The sequence below is a fragment of the Pleuronectes platessa genome, chromosome 11, assembly GCF_947347685.1.
Source record: "Pleuronectes platessa chromosome 11, fPlePla1.1, whole genome shotgun sequence".
NCBI lineage: Eukaryota > Metazoa > Chordata > Actinopteri > Pleuronectiformes > Pleuronectidae > Pleuronectes > Pleuronectes platessa.
In genome coordinates, this window is record NC_070636.1 from 1,246,348 (window position 1) to 1,272,126 (window position 25,779).

The 25,779-nt window shown below is 45.1% G+C and overlaps 3 protein-coding genes across 4 annotated transcripts in view; all 3 read right to left on the bottom strand.

Annotated features, from left to right (window-relative positions):
• LOC128450548 (zinc-binding protein A33-like) overlaps positions 1-25,779 on the bottom strand; it is a 383,902-nt gene that overhangs the window by 281,590 nt on the left and 76,533 nt on the right. The window lies entirely within an intron of this gene.
• The window catches only part of LOC128450549 (E3 ubiquitin-protein ligase TRIM35-like), a 377,361-nt gene that overhangs the window by 275,172 nt on the left and 76,410 nt on the right, over positions 1-25,779 (bottom strand). The window lies entirely within an intron of this gene.
• Positions 1-25,779, bottom strand: part of akap6 (A kinase (PRKA) anchor protein 6) — a 120,380-nt gene that overhangs the window by 89,367 nt on the left and 5,234 nt on the right. The window contains 8 exon segments of the mRNA XM_053434063.1: positions 7,121-7,243; positions 16,482-16,760; positions 16,853-16,996; positions 17,085-17,225; positions 17,501-17,857; positions 18,643-19,290; positions 19,587-19,728; positions 19,898-20,007. Coding sequence (XP_053290038.1) covers positions 7,121-7,243; positions 16,482-16,760; positions 16,853-16,996; positions 17,085-17,225; positions 17,501-17,857; positions 18,643-19,290; positions 19,587-19,728; positions 19,898-20,007 — 1,944 coding nt within the window.

Sequence of the window (25,779 nt, forward strand, 5' to 3'; positions counted from 1 at the left end):
GTTCGAGTCCAAATGAGCGTTTGAACCAAATCTGAAGAAACTCTATTTAAAGACCTGAAACGACCTCAGCGTCTGCAGCAGATAATATTTAACGAGAGGAAACTTCAGCTCCTGATGGAAAACGCTTCAAAACCAACGTGACAAAGACGTGAGGGAACAAAAGATGAGTTTGTGTTGATTGTTGTGTTGATTGTTTGTGTTGAGCTTCCTGAAGAGAAGGATCCTGACCCGAGTCTGACGTCTTCTTCTTCTCCTCTAACAACACTTCTGCTGAAAGCTCTAACGGACGTGAGTCGATAGCGGCGACACCGTCCCGTACATATTACATTTCACAGATAAACAATAAAATATCACTTTGAAAAACCAAACTCGCAGCTCCACCTCCTCACACTCATACATCAGCATCAGCCGAATAGAACATGACTGTGTGCGTCCTGCGATCATTACCGACCGCGCACACCTCGTCAATTACTTCAAATCTCACGGCTGATTGAGTCATTTTACAGAGTCGGCGGCCGCGCTGCCCCACGTAATTTCCAGATAAGCTGGTGAAATACCTCACAGCTAATAAACATAAAGTACATCTATCAGCGCGGGAGAAAACACAGCGTGACTGTGTGCGTCTCCGGGATGGAGCCGGCTGCTGTGAGGGAATGAATCAGGTTGAGCAGATTAGCCGGGCTATCGGGGAGCGATCGTATTTCAGCGCCTTATTCCACCAGCTCCGCTTCCTCAGTTTAATATATGAAGAGCATAGAATCGATAAGAGTAGAACAGCCAGCCATCAATCAGGCGGTGATAAGGCATGCAGAGCGGCTCTGCTCTATGCACGTCAGACAACAGGCTGTGTATATGTATTTATGTGTCTGTGAGGGAGAGGAGGGAGGAGGTGCAGACAATCAGCGTGAGCACCAGAGGAGAAAAGACAGAAGGAGGAAGGCCGTGTGTGTTCGTACAAGAAACACTGACACACAAGAAGCTGAACAAAAACCCACAACACATGCTCTACACATCAGCTGCGACACATCCGCCTCTTCTGTTTATTTCAGATCGATCCAGTCGACTGGACGTCCATCGAGTCTGGAGCTTCTGGATGAGAACTAGTCTCTGGACATGTTCTGGATCTTCTCCTGCAGCCTCCCAGGACAATGTGTGGAAGCTTCCCAGTGAGCGAGTGGACGTGTTGATGAGGTTTCTAACACGTGACGTGAAACTGGAAGAACACAAACATCTCAGGATGAAGAAGAGGAGCCGGACACGTAGAAGACGAAGACGTCCACTTGGAAACACGAGGAGGTTCCAGATCTTCTGGTGATGAGGGCCGACGCCGGTGTGGAGGAGCTGTAAACAACAACACTGATCTTTCCACAGCAGAGTTTATACGTCATGTCCCGCCTCCTGCTGCTCTACAGGCTCCGCCCCTGCTGCTATACAGGCTCCGCCCCTGCTGCTCTACAGGCTCCGCCCCTCGCTTGATGTTCCCACATGTTCCTGTTTGAACGAGTCGGACCCGACAACCTGCTGCTGCTTCTCAGGAGGAAGATCAACTCTGGGAAGTGTCCACACGCGATTCCCCTGGAGTCAAAAAGCTTCTTAACTGATAAACATTAATTCCACTGATTTAGTTTGAGTTGATGAGTTAATAGAACAGAATCAATTTCACATTGACATTCAAAGAGGCTGAATTCTTAATTTATCTCAAATAAAACCTTTCCTGAATCTGAATTACAGAAACGTTTTATTTTTAAGAAACACAACTTCATATCTGTGTGTGTGTGTTTGTGTGTGTGTCTGTGCTGCAGTGACTGAAGCAGGTGAGTGAGTTGTGTTCACAGGTAACAACCTTCACTAGTTCATCTCATCTTCAACTTCCTGAACGATGGAGGCAGCAGGTGGATTTAAGGATTCCTCAGCCGCTGTCGCCACCGGGCTAAAGAGTCATAACTCCCTGCTCTGATTAGCATACACACACACACACACACACACACACACACACACACACACACACACACTCAGACGAGCTGCTTCAAAGCCTGAGTGATCAGATTACCTGTTAGCATTAGCATATTAGCCTGGAGGACAAGGTAGGATGGCGTCAGAATCCGACCTAATGTCTCAGCTCTGGGATGTTAGAGAGACGCTGAGAGGTCTGAGGAGCTGATACCCAGACGACTTTGAGGTTTGACATTGAGATTGTGTATTGAGCCGTGCACACACACACACAGACACACACACACAGACACACACACACAGACACACACACACACACAGACACACACACACACACAGACACACACACACAGACACACACACACACACACACAGGCTCAGGTTGATGAGACATGATCTGATTAAAGAGTCTTTGTAATAATGATGATCAAATCGTCTCCATTCAGACAGAGAAGAGAGAAACTACTGTCGTACAGTGGAATTCCCCCGGGGTGTGAGTGTGTGTGTGTGTGTGTGTGTGTGTGTGTGTGTGTGAGTGTGTGTGTGTGTGTGTGTGTGCGCGCGTGTGTGTGTGTGTGTGTATGTGTTTCAGCGTGTGTGTGTGTGTGTGTATGTGTGTGTGTTGCCTCATCCCTCCTTCGCTTTCTATTTTCCTGTTTTTTATTAAGTAATATAAAAGCATGGGGCAATTTTCTCTCTTTCGTCTTTTCCTCCCCTTTCTTCCCTCTCTCATGCAGCCACTCTCTTTCTCTTCCTCCCTCTCTTCCTCCCTCTCTTCCTCCCTCTCTTCCTCCCTCTCTTCCTCCCTCTCTCGTGTCTCCTGCTGACTCCCTCAGTCCCCTCCTCTTCATCCTCACACATTTTCCTTTAGAATAAATCATTTAGAAAAAGATGTGCATTCATGTTCATATTTTACATTCTTAACACAAGTTCTATAAATGTGTTTGTGTTTGTGTCTTTTTTTCTTTACAGTTCCTTCCTTCACCAGGAGTTTTGATTTCATTTCCTTTTCTTTGTTTCTTGTTTTGCAGGATGTCACGAAAACTACTGGACGGAAGAACTTTAAATTATTAAGCCCCAAATTTAATTCAAGGGTTTGGCAACAAAATATTAAGACTCATTGCCATTTTTCTTTAAAAGATATAAACATTGACTGATTGGAATATAATTTACTTGATATATATATGTATATCAGCCCCCCCCCTAAAATAAATAGGCGTGGGACTACAGCTGTCGACCAATAAGGGAGAACCAAATTGATTTGTGGTGACACCCCCCCAATCTTTTATAACCAATCACATTAAATCTACTGTTATATAATTACATCAAACGCCTTCTGTTCGGGGCCGTTATTGACTACTTATTGCTAACTGATTGAGCCGAGGCTGTATTAATAACTGTCCATAGCCATGTTGTTAAACTTTCATTGCATCTTAATAAATACTTGAATTGGACCAGTCCGGCTCATTAGGACAAACCAACACACCAGCAACACGTCCAGTCGCTCACTGGGAAGCTTCAGTACATTTCACCAGGAGGCTGCAGGAGAAGATCCAGAACATCTCCAGAGACACTGACTCATTGGTTTGTTCTCACATCTAGAACCTGCAGAACATGTGAGGAATAGAACATGTTCCTCCACAGCTCTTATTGAAACCCAGCAGGTGATCTCTGAGAGACCGGACCAGCTGAAGAGATTTAACTGTTTTTCTTTTGTTTTTTAAAAAGCTCTTGTTTGTTTTTTTTAAATAGCCCGGAGCGATGATGTTCTGATATTTGCACATGATCTGCATTTTTCAGATTTGAGCTGGTAAATGGTGAAGTGGGAGCTCTCTCCCTCTTCATCTGCCCCCTCCCCCTCCCTCACGTTGCCACCAGTAGTGTGTTGCTGCTGGTAATGGGATTCAAAGGCCTGGATCACCCATCAGACCCAATCAATAGGCCTTTCATTGGCCGCCATCTCTCAGCGCCTTACAAAGAGCAGCCTGTGAGTGTGTGTGTGAGTGTGTGTGTGTGAGTGTGTGTTTCTCACACCTTTCTGGGACCTTCACCAGGGTAAATACCAGCCTTGTTGGGACCAGAGCTGCGTCCTAATGGGGCACACTGGGATTTCTGAGCTGCTGGTGGAGGTAACGGGTTGAGCTTCGGACTGAGGTTAGGTTATGGTGGAGATTAGGTTTGATTTGGGTTTGGTTGAGGTTAAAGGTCAGGGTTAAGGGTCGGCTGTTAACGATGAATGGAAGTCGATACAATGTCCTGACAAGGATAGCTGCACAGGGTGTGTGTGTCTGTGTGTGTGTATGTGTGTGTGTGTTAGCGTCCTCTTGCCTCACTGATCTCCCCGGGGTTCCGGAAAGACCTGTGCTTATTCGCTCCACGCGCCCTCAAACACACATATATACACTCACACACTCACACACACACACACAGACACACACAGACACACACACCCAGGCCAGCTGGACCAAATATTCAGCTGGGAGAGCAGCTCCACTCCGCCCACTACTGCCCTGGAGCTGTGTGTCTTTGTGTGTGTGTGTGTTGCATCTTTGTGTTTATGTGTGGAGCAGAAAGCAATATAGAGAAAGAGAGCGAGACAGAGTGTGTGTGTGTTTGTTTTTGTGAGAGAGAGACAAACCAAATACAAAGACAAAATGAAACGCAGACAAACTGTCCCTAAAAACACAAAAGAAACTAAACAATTATCAAAGAGCTGGAGATGTTAGATTTTATGATATTTTTCTGAAGCTGTTTTCAGACATGAGTATGAATTTGTCACCGTGTTCAAATACTGAAAAAGTCAACAATACCTCAACTTCAATTTTCCAAATCTCAGCCAGTGTGATGACACACAAACACACACATACACACAAACACACACACACACACACACCAAACAGAACCTGGCTGCAGTCATCAAACAATCACACACAATTATACACCAAAATACACACTAATAGCTACAAAGTGCAAGTGTGACTATCGACACAGACACACACACACACTCACAGACACAGAGTCAGTTAGCTAACACACCATCAACAGTGCAGCAGTTCAAAGTCCTATTAGCGATGCTTCTTCATCCTCTTCTGCTTTATTTAACGAGACGAGCCAATTAGGAGACGGGGATTCTAATTGAAGCTAACCGCCGCTAACGTCAGCGCTGCTGGCACCCACAACAAAGTCGACACGTGTAAACAAACCGACAAACAAACAAACGCACACACACAGCTGAAATAAATATGTGGATAAGACAACTTGTGTGCGTCTGTGTGTCTGTGTGCACGATGCTGCTCTGCAGGGATGGATATGGAGATGTTGATTTGGAAATCTGTCTAGGAAAATGCAAATGTATGTAAATAGTGTGTGTGTGTGTGTGTGTGTGTGAGAGAGAGAGAGAGAGACAGAGTGTGCGTGTGCATGCAACTAAAACACTGTCGAGCATATGTGTTTGCATTTGTACGCTTATATGCAAATACTAGCAGTTTGTCTGTGTGTGTTTGTGTGTGTGTGCTCGTTCATGTCTTGTCTCCTGAATGCATCTGTGATGAGTGCTGCGATGTGTACATGTGGTTGTATATTCGTTTGTGTGTGTGTGCGTGTGTGTGTGTGTGTGTGTGTGTGAGGTCCATATGTCTGCCATAAAGAGTGAGAGTAATTGTCAATTTTGTTCACATACAGTGATGCAGCACCCACTGATCTATGGGCTCTTGTTTTTTAGTGTGTGTGTGTGTGTGTCTGTCAGTGTGTGTGTGTGAGTTAGACAAACACATTTGAGGTTTTTGTTTGGTAGAATGAACAAATGAACACAGTGAGATGCAGGGAGACATAAAAAGAGACAAACAGGGAAGATGAAGGGATGAAGAGAGAGAGAGGAGGAGGAGGGCAGATGGTCAGAAGAGATGAAACTGGAAGAGAAAGAAAGGATGAGCAGAGAGAGAGAGAGAGAGAGAGAGAGAGAGAGAGAGAGAGAGGAACAGAAGGACGAGACAAAGAGATGCAGATGAAAACAAATTGGAACAAAAAGAGAGGAACCAGGATAAAAGCAGCGGAGATGAAATGAGAGACTGTTTGTGTTGTCGTCCCTCAGCTCGCTGTTCTTTTCCCATCATGCAACTGTGTTTACAGGACAAGCTCCTGACCTTTGACCTCCAGACAGACTCACTGACTGAAGATCCACTGATCCAGTTTCACTCCAGATTCTGATTCCAGATCGTGGACGAGACCAGATATCTTTATTCTATCTATATATATCACTATCGCCCCCTGGTGTCTGGCTGCAGTACAGGTCATAAACCCTCCTCCTCCATGTTAGCAGATGGGACATGAACCAAACAAAGAAAAATCAAAGTAGACGTTAAATTAATAAATAAATATATAAATAAATGTTTGTTCAGATGTTTCTGATCAGTTTGATTCTTTAACGTCATCGTGTTGTGAGTCCCAGGACTAAATCACGGATGTTTAAATACATGCACACAAACACACACACACACTCACACAGACACACACACACTCACATGAGTCAGTGAGTTTGAATCTAATCCTGAAGAATCACACAACGATGGAAACTACACACAAGCTCCAGGTGAGCGACCACAGGAGAATCTGAATAAATGGCGTCAGCTCGACAAACAGTCGACAAAGACGCAGCGCACACATACACACACACACACACACACACACACACACACACACACACATACACACACAGGTGTTTGTGTTTGGCACATGGACACATTCATATGCATGTATGTAAATATGTGTATGCAAATGCAGGTTCATAAACCCATGTGTGCAATTTGCGCGTGGATTTGTTTGTGTGTCGCACTAATGCACATTTATATTTAACTGTATATGAGGTTCAGCAGAGCGTGTGTGTTTGCTACACTTGTGTCTTTGTGAGGACCAGTGAGGACACTGTTGAGACATGAGAGTGTCTGACTCACACACGCTCACACTCATCAGTGTTGTCCATGTGCACGGAATCAGAGATATTCATATTATTTCTGTTTAGTGGATTTTCCAGAGATTTTCCTGCTTCACTCGGAAAATATTCAAAGCTTTAACTTCGTGGGGAAAAGTCCGGAGAATGTCCAGAGCAACTGCCTCAGACAATTTCATTCCCACTCACAGCTAGTGTGTGTGTGTGTGTGTTGTGTACTCTCACCAGGTGTGTGTCCAGGTAAACCCCGAGGCTGTCCAGCTCCTGTCTGGGCTGCGTCCAGTTCTCGGTGCTGTCCAGCGCCCCCTGCAGCCACGAGATGAACCCGTCCAACTGCTGCACGAAACACTGGGGACGAGAGAGGGAGGGGGGGGGGGGGGGGGGGAGTTTATTTAGTCTGATATATATATATATATATATATATATATATATATAAAATAAGGCAGCAGTAATATGTATAACCACTTCTGTCCTGAACCTGCTGGACTCACATCAGATAGACACAGCATACAGCAGAAAGGATGGAGGGATGAGAGAACAGAAGAGAAGAGTGAGCTAAATGAAGGGTGGTGGAAGAGAAACAGATAAAACTAACAAAGGCCGAAATCCAACAGGTGAAGACACAAAACAGGAGGAGGAGAAGAGAGAGTGAGGCAACAGACTGGGAGGAGGAGAAGATGTGGGACAAAGAGAAGGATGAGAGAGGAGAGGAGAGAGGGATGAGAGAGGAGAGGAGAGAGGGATGAGAGAGGAGAGGAGAGAGGGATGAGAGAGGAGAGGAGAGAGAGAGGAGAGAGGGATGAGAGAGGAGAGAGGGATGAGATAGGAGAGGAGAGAGGGATGAGAGAGGAGAGGAGAGAGAGAGCGGCTGGACGAGTTTCAGAGCTGATTTCAGATGAATTAATTCAAGGACAGAAAAAGAACAACAACAAAACGAGAACGTAACAGGTAAACACACATTGAGATAAATACAGAGAGCGGAGGGGAAGAAAAACAGGGGGAGATATTTTTAAATGAAAAGAGTGAAAGAGAGCGGACTGAGCGAGAGAGAAAAATAGATGGAATACAAGAGGAATCAAAAGTTAATATATTGATCATGTATAACAAGAGATAAATCCCGAAAGATTAAAGAAAGGAATGAAAACAAAGGGTGTGGGGGGGGGGGGAAGAAGGGAGGAAAAGATAAACATGGGTCTTTTGAGAGAGAAGTGAGGGAAGAGAACAAGAGATAAAACAAAGAGAAAGAGAAAGAAGGTGAAGAAAGAGAGAGATGAAAAGTCAAGAGAAAATGAAAGAGATAGAAAACGAGATAAAGTGGTTGAGTTGATGAGCGTCCTTCACACACACACACACACACACACACACACACACACACACACACACACAGAAGATGAAGATGACGAAGAGGAGGAGCACTCATCACTTGGTGGAGAGCTACTGCCATCTACTGGCTCAGAGGAGAACTGACGAGGAGACTTAGGCCAAAAGCAAATAATCTAAAAATCTGAAAACTCAACAATCTGACTCTCAATCTGAAAAATTGTCAGAAAATTAAAAAGATGTATTAATGTTCCAGTAAATCAAACTTCCTCCTTTGATCTCAGTTTGTTTCTGTCTGAAGAATCAGGAGACGTGTGGAATCATTTTCAGATCCAGTATCGATCTCTGCCGTGAAATCCACTTCACTCCTGAAGTGCAGCCGAGGAGACGGCTCAGAGGAGGAGTTCAGACCTCCAGCCACCAGATGAGACGGAGGTGAAGGAGGAGAGGGTTTAAACTCTGTCAGAGGGAGGTGGAGGAGAGGAGGGGAGTCGACACTCCCAGCGAAGATCAGACGTGAAGACAAGAGGCGATTATGAAACGGCTAAATAGGTTTTAGCCACAAAAGAGAAGAGAAGAATAGTCTGGTCTCTTTAGAGAAACCAGGATTTCTCACAAAACAAACCTCAAGCTGAACTTCCTCGGATTCAATCAGGCTAAACCAAATCTACACAAACTCATGAATACCAGTTTGTTTTATTTCATAAAGATCCAGGAATTCTTCTTCTCACCAAGTTTAGTGGAAATCTGTTTGGTTGTTTCTCTGTCACCTGCTGAGAAACTGACCAACCAATGCACAACGGGTATAAGAGCCATGAAAAGAGCAGTGGGGAGAACATGTCCTCCACTGAAGAGTCAGTTTGGTTCCTTCTCAGGTTCTTACACAAAGATCCTCCTGATACTGAGGAGACAAAACATCAAGGATCTTATTATTCAATAAAACTATGACTTCATCTTGACTTGGTCCCGATGCTTCATCGTACAAAACGTAGAGATGAACGTGAAACCTCATCAGATTTACTGAGAGGTGGATCTCATTCATCTCCATGCTTCTTTAATTCCTTGTTCTTCATTTCCTAGATACTACACATTTCTTTCCTGGATTACACATTTAAAAGCATCAAGAGGAAACGTTTTTATTTATTTTGGCTGTAAAGCTGTGCAGGATTTATTTGCATGATAAGAAAATATGAATGTATTTTTATCCTCTATTTTTTTTACTCTTTTCTCGATAAAAGTACATATTTTGGGGCCATGTTCTCTTCTGATGCTATGAATAATACCAGTAATTGTTTTTTTTAGAAGAACACCATTAACATTAATATGTGGGGACGTCCTGTCACCACGGCGTTCCCTCTCATGCTAACTCCACCTGACTATGCCCCCCCCCCCCCCCCCCCCTCCCCCCCGGCTGTAGCGCTGCAGGCGGAGACACCTCCACCGAGACAAGCGCCAAGAACACCACCACACAAAGGTCGACGTGGAGCTGCAACCGGAATTTTATGTGGCCTGGAAACAATCCAGCCGCAGAGAGAGAGAGAGAGAGAACGAGACCCAAAACACAAAGAGACACTCAGGGAGAGAGAGAGAGAGAGAGAACAGTCATTTACATAAAGCTGAAGACGTGAGCTCCTGAATTCATTCTCTCCAGTCAGACCTCAAACATCCCGTCTGAATAACAAGTGTCAGTGAGAGCGCAGATCCTCCAGGAGACAGCTCTAATGCACGGAGCTCTGTTTTCATATCGCTCACTGAGAGCAAGCGAGAGAAACTAATGGCAAAGTGGAGGAGAAGGTAAATCTGATGGAGATGACTCCACCTGCCTCATGTGAGCCTCCACGTTTCCACCTCGCCTGCAAATCACTGCATCCAATCGGAGTGTGTTCGTATGGGGAGAGCTGTAATGTGTGTTGTTTACAGATGCTGCATTTGTGTATGTGTGTGTGTCTGTGTGTAGGTGTGAGATGCAAACCTTGACCGATTGAGCGGCCGTATGTTAATTACAACCGTGACCCTTAAAAAAAAAAACATCGATATGATTCCGTCCATCTCTCCGCCGCTCGTTATGGAGGAGAGATGGAAATCAAAAGTATTGATGAGAGCGAGCGAGGGAGGATGAGAGGAGAGGAAGAGAGGAGGAGGAAGAGGAGGAGGAGGAGGCATGGAAAGGAAAGAGGAGCAAGAGAAGGAGAGGAAAGGGAAGGAAATGGTGTAGGTGGAAAGGAATGGCACTTGAAGGGAGGAATAGAAGAGGAAAGGTAAGGTAATGAAAGGAAAGGATGCAGTAGAAAAAGAAGGGGAAGTAAAGGGTGTATGGGAAAGGAAAGGAAGTGAAGGAGGGAGGAGGAGAGAGGACTAGAGGAAAGGAAAGGAAAGAAAGGTTGAATGAAATGATAAAGATGAAATGAGGAAAGGAAAGGATTAAGGTGTCGAGGAGAGGAATAGATTGTGTGATGAGAAGTGAGGAAGAGGGAAGAGGAGGAGGATGAAGGAGCAGCAGTGGGAGCAGCGCTGGTTTGGATATCGACCAGTGAGCACTGGGCTGCTTACGGCTGCTTTGATGTGTGTAAAGCAGTGCGGCTCCTGGGGGGCAGAACGGCATGCTGGGAGCTGAGAGCGCCTGATCTCAGATCTGATCCTCCGCCGCCCGGATGGCCGCTCTGGTTCCTGCTTCATCTCTTCCTCCTGTGGTTCAGCTCCTCGCCGCCGGATGATCACCGTTCAGCTGACGGCGCGTTCTGAAGGACGACGCTGAACGATCCGGACTCGAACTCCCGGCGGACCATGTTCGGCTCCGATGATTAATACGTTACGGACTATAGGTCTGATCTCTGTGCATCCAGAGCACAAGCCCCGAGCCAGAGAATCATCTCAATATGTAATCATCTCACGGCTGCAGAGTCTCAAACTGAAGCTCCAATAATAATAGTAATAATAATAATAATAATAATAAACACAGGAATGTGTTTTATATCCTGTATGAACCTGCTGATTTTTCAAATTAAAAGCCTTAAATAAGTGATGCATATTTAAAGTAGCTTTTAGTGTGAAAGTAACGGTGATGTGAGCTGAAATAGTTCATAAATTGAAAACAAGCAGCAGATTTGAGTATTATTCTTGTTTATTTATCTGAGGGAATTATACTGAATTCAAGGTTACGTGCAATTTTACGAAGTATTTCAGATACTGCTGCTCAAGTGCGACACCTAGTGGCAGTCGATACGAGGACATAACCTGTCAGTGGAGGACAGGACATGTCTGTTCCCCGAAATGTCTTATTTCCAATACGGAAGATTTTGTTTTATTCCTGAATAAAACCTTTACTTTTTTTTTATGACGATTAAGGTTTAAAAATATTTGGCTTAAATTAAAAAATCCGTCAAGATCCACTTCCTCCCTCTTTCCAAAAATGAAGTCCAAACATCGTAGACACCAACTCTGCCTCGACAACATTTCTGTCTGCGCAGTAGCAATCCAGGATGAAGCCACGGCATCAAGGTCCCTGGTTTTAAAACTATCACATAACAAATTAAAACAAACTGATCCAAACGCTTGAACATTTGATCTAATGTGCAGTTTGTTTTTTTCTAGGTCCATATCCCATCCACTAACACTGAGGAGGCTTATGACTTTATACTTGTATATGTATGAGTTATACTGCAGTTATACTGACTAGTGTCAGTCTGTGGTTGTTCCTCATATAAAGTTTATTCCAGAAAGTTTTTTCTTGACTTTAACAAGCAGAAAACTTTATATGATAATTCCCCTCGTACGTATTATCATCATCCTGCCTGTTAGCCTCGAGCTAACCCATTAGCTCGAGGCTAACAGAACTCGTTGGGATCCGAACACTTTGAGTGAACCAGTTAAAAAGCTGAGGACCAGAACGAAACTCCCACTGATGGATTTTCCAGCGCCGGGTTTCACAAACGTTCTCGGGGGGTTTGAGGTGAAGCAGCTAATTTCCTCGTTTGACGTGTCGCAGCAAACACGTCCCGCTGAGCCGAGCACACACAACTCGGGGGGGAACCTTTGATTAGGAATTCATTAAAATGATGTTTAATAAGAAACATGGATTTCTGTGCTGAGCCTGGACGAGACAGGACCGACTCGATGTTTCTCTCCTGCTCTTTGAGTGTTTTGAATTATCTTTTGAAACTTGACTTCATAGAGTGAGAGAGGGCGGGGTTAAAAGAGAGGGATTAAAAAAGGAGAAAGACAGAAAAGGAAAGAGGGGAAGACGGAGACAGACGTCCGTCACACCTGACTGTGTCCCTTACCCCCCCCCCCCCCCCCCACTACCAGCTGTCTGTTGCCCTGATGATGAAGTCATCTCTACACATCTGATCGTTTGATATTTGGATTTAATAATTTGAACAATTCAAATGAACAATTCTATTTTTGTATTCTATTTTCTACGTTTCTATTCTTCTTCAGTATCTTAAATATTAAGCAACAACATTTTTGATTCATTAAAGCTGAAAATGCAAATAAATATAGATGTGTTAACATTGTATTTCAATAATTTGACAAAAAATCATCATCACCAGGTAAAACTTAACTTTATACCTGGATTGTTGTTTAAAGTTTGTTATCTCCATATCAATTGTTTCTCTTGGTATTTCTCTGTTAGTTTTGTTTCTGGTTCTGTGAGAAGTTTGTTGCTTAAAAACTTGATTTGAATAAATGCAGAGAATAAAAAGTTTCCCGATAAACTTCAGCGCTTTGGTTCAACTCTGCAAACGAGTCGACTTCCTGTGTGTTGCCTTCGCTCGTCTTTACCTTCAGCTGCTTATCTATAGAAACACAAGACAAAACAACACAACCCCCCCCCCCACACACACACACACACACACACACACACACAGACCACCTCGCTCTTATTTTCCCATCCTCTCCGCTGCCCCCCCCCGCCCCCCCGCCCTCCCGCCGGGCCAATCAGAAGAGTGTTGATGCGAGTCTGTTGTGTGTCTGTCTCCCACTGCTCGCAGATAGGCCGGCGTGCCGCAGAGCCGCCAAACACAGACACACCTCACACTGAGGACGCCGCCGCGGCCCAGACAGCACACACCATGTGATCACATGACGTGGAGGACACTCATCTGATTGGTGGACCCGCTTCTCCTCTAGTTTGCTTTCCACTGGAGCGTCGGTGCTCTTCAGGCGCCGCGGCCCACACGGCGCAATTACAGACGCCTCTGGTTCCTGTGTACGTACGTTTCCTGCGTCGGTCTCATAAACTTTCAGAGAACGAGCCGCAGGTTTTTACGTGAGGTGGACGCAAAGCGATGAGAAGGTCAAGGTCGAGACGGCAGCGTGGAGTCGGTCAAAGGTGTGGGGGGGGGGGGGTGGGAGAACTCAAATATTCATGTGGAACAGCGAAGGCAGCGTGAAGGAGAGAGAGAGAGAAAGTGAAGCAGTGAAACCAGAAACAAGCTCAGCTCCTTATCTTTAAACAGATAAAGTTCTAGAGACGATGATGAACTTTGATTTGATCCAATCAGCTGAAGCTCTGATGAGACGTAGAACAACCACCAGGTGAAGGTGGAGGAAATTAAAAACAGAACAAAATTCCTTTCTTTATATATCTTTAGAATTTAAATCAGGCATGAATATATAAATATCCATTTTCTATCTGAGTATATCTGTTTTAATCCATCTGTCCTATTCAATCTTTTATTTTTAGGTGAATATGTCTTGGATGTCTTTAAACCTTTTATTATCCCATGGTTCACTCTGTTGTAATTAAAGTCAATAATAATAAAAGAAAACATTTATATGATATGGACTTTTCTTTTTGTTTCCTTTATTCTAGCTTTGCAGAATAAGCTTAATTAAATATTAATAGTGGGAAACTGTTCAAATGGAGTTTAATGTATTATCCAGATTCAACACACACCTGACTGAACTTTTTTAAATGAACCAAAGTGACTGAAAAAGATCAGACGACAGAATCACGAGAGTTCAGGAGATTTTCATCACTTTGTTCCAGGAACAGGAAAACAATGTGTTCTTCACTCCTGACAGCAGGTGTAGGTGATTTTATTTCCCACAAAGGGACAGGTTCAGGTTCTACTCAAATCAAATCTACTCGACTCCGACAACAAACACAACCCAGACCCCCTCCGCCCCCCCGACCCCCCCGAGGAGACCAGACCTCCTCCACAGATCACATTCTGCTCTGCTCCCAGATTTGATTCATTTCGGCTCCAGCACTGATCTCTCCACCGCTCCTCCTCCTGGACGGGTGATTCCTCTTTCATTCTCTCTTCTCCTTTTCATTCTGCTCGCTTGTATTCAGCAGAGACTCAGCGGAGAGAGACTGAATGTCATCCTCCACACGGAGATGCTTCTTCTCCTCTCTTCACTTCCTCCATTAGGCAGCTCATCCATCGCCATGATTACATGCTGCTAATTAAGCAGCTAATCAGCTAATTACCCGGGAGCAGAGAGGAACGAGCGAGAGTGTGTGTGTGTGTGTGTGTGTGTGTGTGTGTGTGTGTGTGTGACAGCAGAGTGTGTGTTTTTTATGGGTTTATTTTTTCATTTACGGATTTGAGTTGTTTTATGCTCGTTTGTGAACGTGTGTTTATTTCCCTAAAACTTAGGAATTAAATATATTCTACAAGAGGGCGACTCAGGTCCGTGACCTTATATGTAAATGTTTCATGAACATGAAAATACACAGACCACATGAACTCGCAACGGAGCACCAGGGCGAGGCTGAGTGATTCAGGGGGAGCTGCACATGCAAGTCCCTGAACGCACCGTGGAATATAGATGCGCGTCGGGTCTGAGGCGTTCAGGTTCACTCCATGCAGGTGTAGGTCCATGCAGGTTGACACCTAGAGTGTCCACAGCTGCTCTCAGTGCCAGAATTACAGATGTGGAGAAGCTAATGGATTATTATTTTACTTTGAACAACATGCAAAGGAAATGTTTTGCCGAACTTCTACAGAACAAATGATATAAAAAATAAATCGAAGGTCGAAGACGTTGAAGACGTGTTGATCTGAGATTCCCTGCACGGCCGCTGCTTGTCAGACACAAACACAAACCACACGAAAGAACAGAGAGATGGAGCAAGAGCGGGGGGGGGGACAGCTCTGACATTTCATCAGTCAAATCATCATTAATTCTGAATATTAATGCAGAGCATCATATCTGAGTTTGGGACTTTGAAGGACACAGTCTGATGTGAAGGACCTGCGATCCTTCCGGGTCAATGATCCCCACTCCCAATAACCCCCCCCCCACACACACACACACACACACACACACACACACACACACCTCAAAGGCCTTAAAATTCGCGTATTGATCCTAAAATATCCAGAGCATCCTCGCTGATAATCGTATAACAGCCTAATTCTGTCTGCAGGCTCCTGACCCGGCTCACGCCAGATAAGAGAGAGCTTCATTGATCCCCGTGGGGGGGGGGGGGGGGGGGGGGAGTATGAAGTTACAGCAGCAAACGTAAAATGTAATAACGCAGTAAAAGAGAGAGAGAGTGAAATAATCTGAATCGAGTAAAACAGTAAAAAATATATTAGAGGCAGCCGAGCCTCTTTACGGCGCTAATTAAACCAGCAGCCACGAGGAGAACACATCCCCAGAGCTATTGACATTTCACCATATTCGATATGACAGATATGACTGATTAGTTCACCGGGCAGCCTCATCAATAATCCGCCTGCCAATCAAACGTGACCTTTAGAAGTGAGATGATGAATTAACGGGGCAACGGGACGATCCGATACCAGACCTCCAATCCATCAGAGCGGCTGCAGTGAAACAGGAAGGAGGAGTTGTGCAGATTGTTGTTCAACTTGTTGTCGGGACGGATGTTTCCGCACTAACATGAAATAGCTGGTGCCCCGTGGGAGGTTTAATCAGCAGCTGGTTGTGTGAGATCCTGTTTGAACCACACACAGTAACACAAGTTACTTCATTAGGTGAGTTAACTACACACAGTAGAGGGGGGGGGGATGACAGGAGCCTGGTCGATGTCTTAATCGTTCAGGTGCAGAGCTGCTGCTCAGATACATCAGTCACTAGTGAGAGCGGCAAGATGCAGAAACCGACAAAGATCTCAGACCAAATAATAAGGTGAGAGGGAAATGGCAATTCAGTCTGAATGTCAAACTACTGAAAACAATCACACAGCATCGGAGGAGGAAGAGGAGGAGGAAGAGGAGGAGGAACAGGAGGAAGTAGTCATAGTTTCATTAAATTAACTTTTGGGGAAGAGGAGCAGAAAGTGTACCTCGATCTTCCTCCAGACGTCGGGGTCTTTGTCCTGAGTCTGAATGTCCTCCAGCAGCTCTTGCAGCAGGGACACACCTCCAAGTCCGTCCATTAAAGACGCTGTCAGCTGCAGGGGGCGCTCCGCAGAGCCCCGCCCCTCCGCAGAGCCCCGCCCCTCGTCCTCTTCAGACTGAAGGTCGCTTAACGGGCCGGACTCTATGCTTTCGCCCACAGAGGGCGCTATATCACTGGAGGAGGTGGGGCTAAAGCGGCAGACCAGGTGTCGTCTGTAAGGAAGCTGAGGGACGGAGGACAAGAGGACATCACGGGATCAACAAGCGTGTTTCAACATGGAGACAAAAACATGCAAAGATAAGATCTGTCGCTTACCAGCGGCGGCAGAGGAGAGGGATTGTCGTCCCCGCTCTCGCCCACGCTGGACACATTGTCCCCGGTGTCCCAGTCTGTGTTGAGCTCCGTCAGGTCCCAGTCGTCCACGTCCTGCAGCGCCTCCGGGTCCGAGTCACCGGGTCGCTGCAGGAGCAGGTTCAAAGTTTCAACAGAAGAATTTCATGAGGTTGAGTCGAGTCTCGGAACCCTTTACAGTTTTATGTGAACTCACCATTGGGATGGACTGAGCCAGACTTTCCAGTTTCATGGTGAGCATCTCCGTCTTCCGGAGCTGAGCGGGGAGAGCCAGGAACTCTTCTGACCCATACCAGTGCTCCCGGTCTGGACTGGCTCTGGGTGAAACCAGCGCCCCCTGGTGGAGGAGAACAGACGGGAAACACAGTTCATGAGTGACGATCACAGCTGATTTGGGTTAACACAGATTATATTAAATTTCCAAACTTCACGTGTAGTTTTGGATCAATTTTTACATTCTAGCAAAAGTAAATTCTATCAAATCTGATGTGGAAACTTTTCCTTCTGTGTGAAATCTGAATTAATCTGTGGAATAATCCCTCCGACTAAAATAAACCTTTAAAAACAACTCATCTCTCCAAATTCTCCTCGACAAAATAAGTAAAGCTTCACCTTCTGCTCCTGGCGCTTCACGATCCAGACCGCCGTCTTGCCGGGAGGTGGTCGGGGGTCCGACTCCTCTCTCGACGCCTCCGGGTCTGAAAGGAGGAGCTGCTCCCTCATGGGTGAGGGCAACGAGGAGTCAGAGTCCCCCTCGCTGTGTGCACGTGTCTCCTTCTGCGTCCTCTCCATTTGGTTTGATATTTCATCCTGAGACACAGGCTCCAGTGGAGGCAGGGGGGCGTTGAGGTTCGGTCCGGCCACAGATGAGCTCCTCTGCTCGGGCAGCGGTCTCTGCATGCGCCCCTCGAAACGTCCACCGTGTCTGGAGCTCTCGTGGTTTCTCTGCAGGTTTCGTCCGTTCATGACCTGGTTTACAAAGCAGAAGGGAAATCAAGACGACAGATTATTAAAACTTCTGTTCTGCACAAACGACTGAAACACGTTTTCCTCTGGAGAATTCTTCAGTCTCATGCAAACATTTTCTGTATTGAATTTCAAAAAGATCCTGGAACTGGTGATTCTAGTTTCCACACCCGACGTCTTCGTATTTTTATATAAATATCTCAAAGAGTGTCTTCAACATGTTTGTGATTCAACCAGTAAATTACTTTTTACCATATTTAAAGTCTTAACCCCTTGTAGACGAATGTCCCAAATTTGCCTCAAACCCCATTCCGGTCTTAATGCCGCCGAGGTGACGATTGTGCCTGATGGTGCAAATACTACACATACCAAGGAAGGTATTGGAAGCACTCTGCCGCCATCTAGTGGTCGGAGTGGAAAATACATACAAGCCCCTTGGGACTGTGCAGCAAAGTTATTTTGAGGTATTAAACTGTAATTGAAATACTGTGATGATGGAACAGCAATGATTGAACAGAAAACATATGTTGTTATTCAATATCAAGCAAAAGCAGCATCAATATAATAATCTACATACCAAAATTTGCTAAATTAAGGTTATGCCCCATTATGCCTAATGTCGCTAATTTGCCTCATACCTAAATTTATATCTATTGTATATGCTATATTGAAATTAACAATCTCCAATTAATTTTTCATCTGTATGACAAGCCAAAAACACAATAATATATTTTTTGGATAATTGGAAATTAATTCAGGCAATAAGGAGTTAATTAGAAGAGACAAACCTGCAGGCTCTCGTAGGACAGTGACACATTTTCTGGATAAACCGAGTCCAGTTCCAACCAGAACTTGGAGCGGTCTGGAGGATCCATGAGAGAGGGGGTGCTTCGGCTCAGCTCGGCCTGGAACTGGAGGCCAGAGAGCGGGCTGACCTTCCCCGAACCTCCCCCTGTGTTCTCGCTCCTGGTTCTTCTGTCTGAGTACAGGGCTGCTCTCTTGGGGAGTGATGGCTGAGTGGGTGACACCTCAGTGCTGTGGCTCACGCCCTGCAGGGGGCGCTTGGCAACTTCACTGTGGCCGGGCGTGCCACACTGAATTATGGGTAGTAATGACGGAGAATGGTTGTGGTTTATGAAGTCACCAGGCGTGGTGAGTTCAGGTAAACTGTTGCAGAGCTCTGGGTTTGAGGGGCAGGGTCCTTCGCTCTCCACTGACCCCAGGTCTGGGAGAGGGCTCTGGTCCCGATGGAGCTCCTGGTCCTGGGGGGGGTCCTGGTCGTCTGGTTCTGCTCCCTGCGCCTCGGACTCGTCACCCGGGCTGTAGTCGCTCAGCTCAAAGGCGGTGATACCACAGTCCAAAGAGAAGTAGTCCTGGCTGCAGCGAATTGTCAGCTGACCACAGTCGTCCACCTCGGTCAGCGCATCCAGACGAGTCTGGAGAGGAACAGTCCAAACTTTAATATCTCATCGTTGTTGTCTGATTGTACAGATCATTGAAATAAATAAATAAATAAATGATTGACTTATTTTAAGGAGCTACAATTTATCCAAGTTGTTTTGGGGAAACTTCAAATTCAGTTTTAAGGAGATTCTGTCAGTGGCTGAATCTTCTGTGAACTTACAGGTAGTTCAGGAATCATCTTGAAGAACAGTGACCAGATATAGACTGTCTATGTGTGTAGGTCTGTTGTGTGTGTGTCTGTAGTGTGTGTGTCTGTTGTGTGGTTTACCTGTTGCTGGTCCTGGCTGAAGGCCTGCAGGATGTCCGTCTGACGGGTGTAGTTCCCGTTGGAGTCCTGCAGACCCTGGAGGAGACGTTCCTTCAGGACGAGGACGGACACTCTGAGCTGGTGCCACAGCAGCTGCACCGTCCTGCACCACGAGACATGAGGACACCAGCTTTTTAATGACAGCTCCTCCGCTCTAGATATTAATAAACTGTCTGACTGAGCTCCAGGTCCGACAGCAGAGAAACTTTTAATTTAGAATTAGTTGCTTTACGTGCGAAAAAGCAAAGCTGAGCTGGAAGATGAAGACTCACCTGATGTCCACGATGATGTTGACGGAGTAAGACAGAAGCTTCAGGGAGAACTCCGTCTCCAGCAGAGCGTGAATCTGCTCTACATGGTCTGAGATGTCCTCACAGATGTCCTACACACACACACACACACACACACACACAAACACACACACACAAAGTCATGAGTGTATAATAACAGCTGCTGGAGGACAGAAACATCTGATACAGTAAAAGCAGAACTGAGGAGGATGGTTCCAGTTTTAAACATGACTCAGGTTCACGTGGGACCAGTTCCAGGTTTAGATGTCACCAAACTAGATTCAGATGGATGGACTCCGACACCGAGCAAAAATAACAGCAGCTTCAAGACGAGCAGTTCACAGGGGCCACTTAAGATACTATTATAATATTATAGTCATAGATTATATTTTATGTTTCTATTGTTTTGTTAAATTAAAGGATTAGTTCAACGTTTTGGGTGGAAAAGGATTTTGAGCACAATTGTACAATATGCAGTTTTGTGCCACTAGGGGTCACTCAATCAAAACAATGACTGAGAACAGTTTGGTGCAGCAGTGAGGGATGATGGGAGTTGTAGTCTTCATGCAGTCATCTCCTCCTCTACAGAACAAACAGAGCTGCTGATTCAATCCAGTAAAAACACTGAATAAAGTTAAAAGCCTCAGACGCTGCTCGTCTCTGATTGGCTGAGAGTCGAGCTCCAGGCGTCCGACGACTAAGATCCTTCATCTGCTTCAAATAAAGAGTTAAAAACCACTAAGATCCAAAAAGTTTATGGTAAAAAAGTGACTTCAAACTGGATAAAAAGTCACTTTTCACTCATCAGCCACCAGAACACTGACACGTGCAGCGATACCTTGATTAAAACTACAGATTTCTGCAGGTTTGAAATTAAAATGTAAGAACACAAGGTCTGATGGGAGGTCAGTTTGAACCTTGAAGTGGAATCATGTTCTAAATATTGACGTTTACTCATATTTCATATCTCAGCTGCTTCAGAACCTTCAAACTCAAAATGTTTAGAAAGTTTTGGTGCAAAGCCACAAAAAGGAAAATATAAATCTCCTTAACGTAACAGTCATTTAAAACCAGGAAGAGTGAGATTTTAAAATCGAATGAAAAGTTAAATATATCTGCAAATACTAATGAGCAGAACATGAATAAGTCTTTAATTCAGTCGTGTCTCTCACGTGCTGCTTCTCAGATCAGCTGAACTCATTCGAGCTCAAATTAGACGACCTTTAAAAAGAGGTCGACTCGGCTCCGAACCCTCGACAGATACTTTACACCCCCCCCCCCCCCCCCCCCCCCCTCGCTCGCTGCGTCACCGTGCTGCTCCATGGTGACCGGCGTGCACAACACAACACAACACAACACAACACAACACAACAGCTCCCGCCACTCTGCATCCAGACGCCGCCCGGCATGTGGGGATGTAGGTCACACACGCTGCTCGCTCGGCCCACAGTGTGACCTGCTGAGCACCGGTCCACTCATGGTCCTGCACTGGATGGAACATCTGGAGTCTGATCCAGATGTGTTTACAGTCTGTGGTCAGTGGGTAAACATCTGTTTTCATCTGTCGTGTTCACTTCACCTCAGTTCACACTTCACACACTGAAACATCCTGAACACACACAAATCCTCTAAAACATACTGATCCTCTTTATCTACACAAAATGAACTTGAACTCAGTTAACACACACACACACACACACACCACACACACACACACACACACACACACGCACACACACACACACACACAGACACACCAGTTTCATCATCAAAGCCCTGTCATGTGATTCTAAAACTGAAAATGTCATCGTTGTCTTTCAGACGCTTCAATAATTCACACACAGCTTTCAAATGCTAATTCAGACACGCACACACACACACACACAGACACACACACACACATACACACACACACAGATACACACACACACACACACACACACACACACACACACACACACACACACACACACAGAGGCCCCATCTGATTGAATTAACACCAAGTGTGTCGTTTCCATCTAAAGTCGTTTGTTAGAAGATCTTCAGTCCAGTCAGACTGTTGGGAGCTAATGAGACCCCGATGTGCGTGTGTGTGTGTGTGTGTGTGTGTGTGTGTGTGTGTGTGTGTGTGTGTGTGTCTGTGTGTGTGTGTGTGTGCGCCTGTGTGTAGTTGTGCACGACTGTATATTTTTCTGAAGAACTTCTCTGTCCCAGGGACTTTAGTGAACAAAGAATTTGTCTCTTTCTTATTTTACTAAATTGCAAGCACATACAAACACTAATCTAATAAATGACAAAATATTCGTGTTTATATTAATAATATATTTTACATTCAGTTGTAGAACATCTATAAACTTGTATCCAGATGCTCCTGCAGCTTATTTCACTTTCTGTGTGAGATTTACTCTTATTAATTTACACTTGCTATGACACACACTTCATATTACCTATATAACCCCATCACCCATATTTTGATAAAACACACACACACACACATGTTTCTTACGCAGCCCGGTCACGTAGAGTGAAGACACGAGCTGTCAATCACACACTCCACCCGTCCAGCAGGTTTCTAATTGCCTCAACTCCATCTGAAGGAAGTCGACTCGAGCTTCAGCTCCAATCGCGTCTCAGCCTCATCAGCGCCGACTTCAAGGGCTTCAGAGCCGCCGTGTTCAAACCTGCTGTGACAGCTCGGCCTCATCCGGCCCATTGGAACCAATAACCTTCAACTCCTCCCATCAGCGCAGCGGGTTCTACCTTGGAGATCAAATGCTCTCGTGCTCCTTCTCCCCCTGGAGGATTCAAATTAAGCGGCTTCAAAGACGACCCGGACCCGCGGCTGAGAAACAAAGACTTGGAACCGTGGCTTCTTCTTTTTTCAAAGTTGCAGCTTCTGACTCCAAACGCTCGTTTCTTCATGTGTCAGGTCCTCGTCTCTCTCTGCCGGTGTGTTGTGAACGTGGTCGTCTGCTCCCGGACGTTAGAACCACTGGAACCTGAGATCACAGCTCACACATCTGGAGGAGATCAGATCCATCAGCTCCAACGCGTCCAACAGGAAGAGACCTGATCTCTGATCTTCACTTTGTTTAGAACGTTTCTCTGAATGAAAACATTTGAGCTGGAGGGAAATCCTCAGGGAGAAGAAGCTGAAGGTCGAGGCCTCTTCTTCTGTTCACATGTTCACGTCTGTTACAACATCTGGAACTTTAATATGAGGATCAGACTAAAACAAAACTATTGAAAGATCTAAAGCTGGTTTTATGTCCTTGAAGATGTTTCCCTTGAAGAAAACTACATCTGTGGGATTCATGTGATTCATCCATAAACTCATGAACGTGCTTTTTCAAACAGATTCAAAGCTGCTTCCTGTGACTTCAGCATCAGAAACACTTCAAAACTCTTCAAATCAATTCATTTATCATTAAAGGTCGTTCTGTCTGCAGCTCCACAAACACCAGGTTCATGCTGAAGTTAAACTGCATCAATCAAACACTGATTCATCAACTGGGACATTTCATTCATCTAATTTAGTCTAGAAAACAACTTGAGACGCAGAAGAAAGAAAACAGAGCGAAACTACATTCAGAGGATTCATCAAACTTCTACGTTTCATTCAGGAGAAAGTTCGACAAGGTCCAGAGCAGCAGAACCAGAGCAGCAGAACCAGAGCAGAACCAGAGCAGCAGAACCAGAGCAGCAGAACCAGAGCGGCAGAACCAGAGCAGAACCAGAGCAGCAGAACCAGAGCAGGTCCGAGGCCGGAGAACACAACCAGAGATTTCTTACCTTTCACACAGGTTTCCTTGATCCTGTCTTTTTTTCAAAGTTCCAAATGAACGGATCTGAAAACTCTGAAAACGAAAAGTTCCTCAAACTAAGAAAAGAAAAGTCAGAAAGTTTGTCTGGAGGTAAAATGTGTGAATCCTCTGTCGAGAAAAAACAACTGACTGCTGCTCCTCATGTGGCAGCGACTGACATGCTGTCTGTGTGTGTCTGTGTGTGTCTGTGTGTGTGTGTGTGTGTGTGACTGTGTGTGTGTGTGTGTGTGTGTGTGTGTTGACCTGCTTCTTGCAGGAGGGGTGTTGATGTTGGGGAGAGGAGGGGTGACAACAGTTGGGCAGGCTATTTTAGGACCAACCTCATCAACCCCTCCTCTCTCTCACACTCTCTCACACAGACACACACACACACACACACACACACACACACACACACACGCACACACACAGTGTAGCTGTATATTCAAGTTGTCACTCTGTCCACTTAAAACACACAAACCAATCTGTTGTACTTTCCCTCTCACCCTCCCCCACTTGTCTCTCTGTCTTCACTTTAAGATAGAGACACACACACGCACACACACACACACACACACACACACGCACAAACGCACACACACACACACACACTTAAACCTTTTACATAAGACCCTGTTCAAACCAGGTATTAAACTAGGATCTGTATCCAGATGAGGAAACACATATTTTATGTTGTGTTATTTTGTGCGTAATTCCTCTGACAAAATTACATAAAAGACACAAAATCAAAGCCCAGACCGAGGCTTCAAGCCTCTGCAGCGGCACAGGTTCGATTCCGACTTGCCATGTGTCACCCCCAATTCTCCCTCTGTCCCGCTTTCACATCCAACTCTGTCCTATCAAACAAAAACTAAATATACATATATATATCATTGTGATTATTGTTATGCATCTGTGTGCACACAACCTCACAGACACAAACAACAACATGTCAGTAAGTCTGTTTGCACATATTGATAAAATAAAGCCTTTATTAGGTTTTAGTATCATTTGAATATAAAACATGTTTAAAGACTCCGGGTCCAGAAAGTGAAACTTATGAAGAAGTGTCTGAAACCTGAATTCTCTAAAAAACAACTAAGTGTCCTCACACTGAAGGTTTAAAGCTCAAAGACTGAGGAAGAAGACCAGGATCACACACACACAGACACACACACACACACACACACACACACACGTCTGCAGTGCAACAGCTGCCAGTTGTGAGAGCAGCAAAGGAGAGAGGGAGGCAGAGAAGTGAAGGTTGAGGCTGTTTCCTGGAAAAGAAAAGGTGTTTCATCATGAATATAATAAGAAATTCTGATTGTTAAACCAGGAAACTGACAAACTTTGAATCAGTGAGTCCTTCGACCTGAGAAGCAGAACATGTTGTTGTGTCCTCATGTCTGATCTGTGGCTTCAGTTCTCATGAGCCTCAAATCTAAATATCAAAGTTCAGCTCTGAGTCTTACAGCTGTGATACTGAGTCTTTGTCTGTGATTGGACGACCTTCACTTCCTGATCACAAAGCACAAATCCTGAAAAGCACCTCCTTCCTTCCTGAGTTGAAAAGGTCGACTGAACCAGAGTGACTCCTGCTTCCTGCTTCCTCCTGCCTGCGCCTCCTTCCTTTGCTTTCATATAAATATCTGTCGCTCTCCCAGGATTCCTGGCGCAGCGGCAACAGTGACATCAGGAGACGGAAATATCAGGACAGCTCCTGGACGTGTTTAGATAAAACCTCGTGGAACTCACAGATCACGTTCATGTGAAAACATGAAGATGCTTCTCCACGTCCAGGATTTGAATCTGGAGCACAAGAGGAGTCGAGAGAGCGAATGCTAAAGTAAAAGCTAAAGATACAAAAGGATCTAAATTAAAGGGTTTTAATGCTTGAATAAAAAAATATACAGATTGTGGTGCAAATCAAATCAATGCATGTTTTTCTTATTATTAAAAATTCTTGATTATTTTCCAAATAAAGTTTTGTTCTTGTAAAAAATCTCCGTCTGTGACATTCTGGAGTTGGTGTGTGAATCACTAACATCACTGCTGCATCTC